The sequence below is a fragment of the Rhincodon typus genome, chromosome 22 (genome assembly GCF_021869965.1).
Source record: "Rhincodon typus isolate 14 chromosome 22, sRhiTyp1.1, whole genome shotgun sequence".
Classification (NCBI taxonomy): Eukaryota; Metazoa; Chordata; class Chondrichthyes; order Orectolobiformes; family Rhincodontidae; genus Rhincodon; species Rhincodon typus.
The window spans coordinates 28,091,779-28,098,196 of record NC_063353.1 but is presented as its reverse complement, the minus strand read 5'-3'; the positions used below and the strand labels follow the sequence as shown (position 1 = coordinate 28,098,196).

Genomic DNA, 6,418 nt, shown 5'->3' with positions numbered 1-6,418 from the left:
CTCCGCCCCCCGCCCTCGCGCTCGCTCTCTCTGCCCCCCCCTCGCGCTCGGTCTCTCTCCTCTTTTCTCCCTCCCTCTCTCTCCCTTGCTCTGTCACTCTCTCTCTGGCCCACCCTTGCTCGCTTTCCCCTTCCCTCCCCACCTGTCTGAACAGCAGCCCTCTCTCGCTGTCATGAGAGAACAGCCTATGGTACTCTGGGATAAAAGTTAAAGTTCTCCGTTTGTTCTTCATTCACCTTTCCAATGAAATCATTTTTCACTGAACACCCAGCGCAAAGTTGACAAGTCTCACTCACTCCTTTGCTATGCAGTAAATGCTGGCACCATGTTTCATCCTTAAATCCCAGCTCCAAGCAACCATTGAAAACACTGTATTTGACAGAATTTTCTAGCCATTGACCTAATTTTACAGCTATGATAGGAAGGAGTTCAGAGATGATGTGAGAGGAATGAACAGAAAGGAATGAATAAAAATCGAAAGAACTGCGGACGCTGTAAATCCAGAACAAAACCAGAAGTTGCTGGAAAAGCTCAGCAGGTCTGACAGCATCTGTGAAGAAAAAATAAGAATAACGTTTCAGGTCCAGTGACCCTTCCTCAGAATCGATGGAGCTGGGAAAACGTCGGTTTATATGCAGAAAGTAGCAAGGGGGATTTGGTAGGGAGTAAAAAATAGGACAGAGAGATAAGAGCAGTTGAATGGACAAAGGAGTTGCTAACGATCTGGCTGGGAGGGTGAATAGTTGTTAATGGGGACTGACAATAGGTAGTGGGTAATGGCAGGCTATGTGATAACAAGGCCTGGTGTGTGAGGTAGGGGGCTAGGACATGGGAGAGTTTAGGCCCTAAAATTATCAAACTCGATATTGAGTCTGGAGGGCTGCAGGGTCCCCAAGCAGAAAATGAGGTGTTGTTTTTCCAGCTTGTGTTGACCTTCTCTGGAACACTGCAGCAAGCCAGAGACAGAGATGTCGACTAGGGAACAGCATGGTGTATTAAAGTGGCTGGCAAAAGGTAGCTCGGTCTTTTTTGTGAGCAGAATGTAGATGTTCTGCGAAGCAGTCACCGGTCTACGCTTCGTTTCCCCAATGTAGAGGAGACCACATTGTGGAGATGAAAGGGATTGAAAGGAATGAATGTCGTGTGATTCAGATGATACACTATTGCAATAAAGATACTAATTTCATCACAAATGTTTTGAGGATCTCCACTTGTAGAATGCAATTAAATATTCAATTAGTATAAAATGCTGTACGTATTATCCAAGTGATGTGAGTGTAGAATTTTCTGTGGTCTTGTATTTATGAAGCAGAAATACTTATTGGAATGAAGTCTACTTTTTAGACCTGGAGATAGTAAGAACTGCTGATGCTGGAGTCAGAGAGAACTTTTCTGAAGAAGGGTCCCGACCCGAAACGTCAACTTTCCTGCTCGTCTGATGCTGCCTGGCCTGCTGTGCTCCTCCAGCTCCACACTGTGTTATCTCTACTTTTTAAGCCTGTTTTCTCCAGATATGAAACATTCATTGATCTTTAACTGTTTATTTTATTTTGTTATAGATTGGGGCTTATGATCAACAGATATGGGAGAGATCTGTAGAACAAAGAGAGATCAAGGTACGGTATTTTTGATTTCTAAATACAATTTGTACAGAGCCAAATGGTCAGTAGTGAGATGTTAGAACTCTAAGTAAAGCTGAGTAAATAACACGAGAGACATCCAGTACTTGAAAATTATGCCACATTTGGTGAAATTTCCATTTAAGAATTTGTGAATCCCTTAATGACTTCATGAAAGGCAGAAAAATGGTCCTGTTCATAACTGTCCCCATCTCTCACGCAAGGTGGTATTTGACTCCTCTGGAATGAAATTTATTTGGTTATGGGTAAGAAAGAAAAATAGGGAGTATACTTTGCAAACAACAGGGTTGGCCAGCTTGCCTAATATTTTATGAATGTATGATTTGGTTGAGGTGGCTTTGTACTCCTGTTTGATCTGAACTTTAAATTGGTTCAGTTCTTGGACCAAGATCACTGAGGTAGGTGTCAGCCAATATTAAATGCTGGCATGATATGAAACATTTACTTGTTGTGGTGGGAGAAGCTGTATTAGAAACAATGGAGAGAGACTCAGGAAGGTGTGAGGAGTGAGTTGGGTGGATGCCTGGCCTTGAGCGCTGCTATTTATTGTGGATAAAAGGATATTTTTATGTTGAAATGTAAAACACCCTTCCAGTCCTCATTTCCTGATCCAACCCCACATGCTCCCCATTCACCATCCTTGCCACCTGTACCCACCCCCATAACCAATCACATCCTTCTGTATCAATGTATGACTCTTTACCATCCATGGCTGTTAGTAGCCTGGGTACCAATTTATGCCAAACTCCCCACAAGTCATCTTGCACTTATGCCAACTCTTTTTGATCTTTCATGAACAGACCTTGGGATCCTTAGAAAGAAATGATAAAATAATATTCCATAAAATAAACTTGGAAGTGTGTATTGCAGAGTTCACTATATTAAAATAAATACACCTCATTCATAAAATCCCATTTGCTATATTTACACCCCTTCAACTTTGTAAAATCTATGTAACAACATATGTTTTATTCAAGTGCACCATCGTTTGAAAATACAAGCATTGGAATTCATGGCTCCTCTTCACAGAGTCTATAAACACTTGTAATTGTCAGTCAAACTTTGAAATGCCAGGGACCCTATTCTGATAGTGGATGATTGTGAAATCGGTCATATAGATGTAATCTAAAAAGGAAAACCCTCAAGTTTATGTCAACAGATTGTTTTTGTTTGTTTGTATCTTCTTTTTAATGTTGGAATATTTCCTGTTCAAATAGTTAAAGGGCAGGCCTATTAAATGCCTTGACAGCCTTACAGTTCTGGTTGGCAGTTGGTTTTGACAGGTCATCTTGACATTCTTAACAGGTCCACTTGACAGTCGATTTAGACAGTTTTGATAGTCTTGACAGGTCTGCTGGCAGTTCATGAATTTATGCCAGGACAGTTCCAAGGACACCTGACTTCCCCTAATGTGTCCCAGGACCAGATGGATGCCTTAGGCTTCCAAAGCCTGGCTATCAAAAAAAATGTACGAAGTTCAGACCTGCTCTTATTTTGTCTGCTCTGTATGCTTCAGATTTCACACACCAGAACTACCAAAATCTGACTGGAGTGGAGGCTGCAGGTGATTTAAATGGCGAATTATTCCCATTCCGTACTCTCTGAGAAATGGAAGTACTGTGAACCAGGATAAGCTTTTCCGTTTCTGGCTTGCTTTTACTTTTTGCCATGACAGAGATGCTTTCCATTGTGGTAAAAACCAGGCCTTAGTGTCTCAAATAGTTGTTGGACTGGCAGAACTGTGTGTTAATTTAGCTTCATTGTGCTTCATAAATTTTGGGTATTTGGCATGTCATTGGTGGTAGTAGGAATATCTTAATCTTGCTAATTACCATAGTCACAAGTGCAGGGTGAAAAATATTTCCATACTTTCCAGTTCAGTAATGTAAACAACTAATTTTGTTTTACAAAATATTTTAAATATTGCACTTTTTCCATTACACTCTTAAGTATATGAACTATTCCTTTATTTTGTTCTGGTACATTTTTGCTTGATTTGTAATTGAGACTTTAATGCCCAGCAGCATTCATGAGCACTATGCAATCAACTACTCAGTAATTATTTTCTCTGCCTTGGAAGTTGTCCTACTTTTTTTTTCAGTTGATTTAAATGGGTGATGCAGGGATTTCTGTATTGATAGAATATTTAGGGACCCAGTGCTGTATGAAACAACTGAGAGGATTGGCTAATGTAGTTGATCAAAATTTAGATGTAAGTAAGGGTGTTTCCATTATCTACAGCTTTATTGCTTTGCCAGGCATTTGTATTTCACTTGTGTTGACCATTTCATTCCCGTTTTTACTTATCCCTATATTCCATAGCTTTGTTTAATTTCTATGTCTGTTTCGTGACTAAGTAATCATCTTAGACACTGATTTATTCGTCCTCCTTTCTAATGTTATTTATACTCTTTGCAGTTTATTAAATTGGTAAGTTTCAGAGGAAATAGTTTTGTGCTTGTATACTGCTATGGCCACTTACGCTAATCGATTTTAGCCTGGGTGTTTTTTAAATTTTTGAATATATACTGTCTAATTCAAAGATATTCTTCTGTGCACCACTGGTACGAAAATTTTGAATTCATTTATAAAATAAATATTTTTACTATTTTGCTGCCCAAAGTACGTAACCACTAAAAGCATGGATATGAATTATACTGCAGAATATTGTTGCACTTTCAGTGTGCACCTCACCACATCTACAGAACTAATGGCTGTGTGTTATTAATAAATATCTTTGAAGATACCACATTCATTTACACTAATGAGATGCTGAGTGGTGCAGAATGTTTGCAGCATCTGTGGTGTTAGCTCCAATATCACCACATCCTCCAATCTAAAACTGCAGGCTGTTGGTTTATGACATAAGATTCATAAAGTTCAGAGTTTTTTTGGCAAAGCCAGACTGCAAGTGTTCTGTATACTTCTAATGACTCTGTAGGTACTTCTCCAAAATCTCCCTTTTATCTTTCTTTAATCTGCATATAAATTGAGTAAATTAAATTAGTAACAATACTGTAAAGAAGGAATTCTTGGAATGTGTATGGGATGTTGTTTTTGGATCAATGCGTTGAGGAACCAAATGGAGAACAGGCCATCCTACACTAGTATTATGTAGATGAGAAAGGAATAATTGGCAGTCTAGCTGTGAGAGGACTCTTGGGGAAGAGTGACCACATAATGTTGTTTAAAATGGAGAGTGATGGAGTTGATTCTGAGGTCAGGGTCTTGAATCTACACAAGGGAAACTGAAGGCATGAGTGCAAACTGGCTATGATAAATTGGGGAATGTTACTTAAAGGGATGACAGTGATAAGGCACTGGTATACAGGAGTGCATGGATGAACTGCAGAAGTTGTTAATTCCATTCTGGCACAAAAATAAAAACAGGAGAGGTAGCCTGACTATGACTAACAAGGGAAATTTGAGATAATATTAGATCCAAAGAAGGGGCATATGAATTGACCAAAAAAAGCAGCAAACCTGAAGATTGGGAGCAGTTTAGATTTCAGCAACGGAGGACAAAAGGATTGATTAAGAGAAGTGGAATATGAGAATAAGCTTGCAGGGAACATACCAGCTGATTGTAAAAGCTTTTAAAGGCATGTGAAGAAAAAAAACTAGTGAAGACCAATGTACCTCCTGTCATAGCCAGAAGCAGAGGAAGTTATAATGGGGAACAAAGAGATGGCAGACTGCTTGAATACATACTTTGCTTCTGTCTTCATGAAGAAAGACACAAATAACGTCCCAAAAATGTTGGAGAACATGGGATCTAGTAAGTGGGAGGAACTGAAGGAAATCAATATTAGTAGTGAAATTTGTTAAGGAAATTTATGGGATTAAAAACTGGTAAATCCCCATGATTTACCAGTAAATCCCCAAATGATAATCTACTTCCCAAAATACTTAAGGAAGCAGCCCTGGAAATAGTGAAAAATTGGTGTTCATCTTTCTTGATTCTGTAGACTGTAGGGCAGTTTTTGTGGAATACAGGTAGGTGACAAAATCCCACTATTTAAAAAAAGATAGCATATACTTATGAATGAGATTAGAATTTTTGAGGATGTATCTAGTAGAGTTGTTAAGGGGGAGTCTGTGGATATGATTAACTTGAACTCTCAAAAAGCTTTCGATAAGGTCCTACATAAAAGGTGAATATGTAAAATTTAAAGTGTATTGGATTTGGGGTAGTGTACTAACATGGATAGAGAGCTGGTTGGCAAACAGGCAGCAAAGTGCAGGAATAAATGGGTGGCAGGTGAGCTATTTCAGGGATCAATACTTTGACCCAGCTATTCACATTTGTATCCCAGTGCTAATACCTGGGATCCCAACTTTGTTCTCTAACCCCATTCTACCCCTTCAGCCTTGTAAGTTTATTCTAGTTCCCAAAGCTTTAAGATCATGTGGAGCTTTGTCAGTGTGTTTCTGGACACTTTTAACATCTGTGTTAAATGATCAATCAGATTGTACATGCATTGCCACTCACCAAGAGTCAATGAGCTTGGTCAGGCAGGATTGATGTTGAATTGCTGTTGCGGATGAAGGTCAATTTTACATCTGATTTTTAAATTTATTTTAAATGGGATTGAAGTAAAATTAAAACTGATAGATAACCAGATGCTTAAATGAGTAGATTTCTATTCATCAAGGTAAACAGTAGCCACACTCTAGACAGATAATTTTAAAAGAAAAACAGAAGTTGCTGGGAAAGCTCAGCAGGTCTGGCAACATCTGTGAAGAAAAAAATCAGTTAACATTTTGGGTCTGGTGAC

At 39.0% G+C, this 6,418-nt stretch overlaps 2 protein-coding genes across 4 annotated transcripts in view; both read left to right on the top strand.

The window, feature by feature from the left end:
• Positions 1 to 6,418, top strand: part of LOC109913613 (guanine nucleotide-binding protein G(i) subunit alpha-1) — a 1,176,207-nt gene that overhangs the window by 207,414 nt on the left and 962,375 nt on the right. The gene's annotated exons all lie outside the window — the stretch shown is intronic.
• Positions 1 to 6,418, top strand: part of LOC109924964 (protein PHTF2) — a 78,690-nt gene that overhangs the window by 11,659 nt on the left and 60,613 nt on the right. For all 3 annotated transcript variants that reach the window (XM_048610364.1, XM_048610363.1, XM_048610365.1), the window contains exon 2: positions 1,560 to 1,616. In XM_048610364.1, the coding sequence (XP_048466321.1) occupies positions 1,560 to 1,616 (57 nt within the window). The remainder of the gene's footprint in view (positions 1 to 1,559; positions 1,617 to 6,418) is intronic.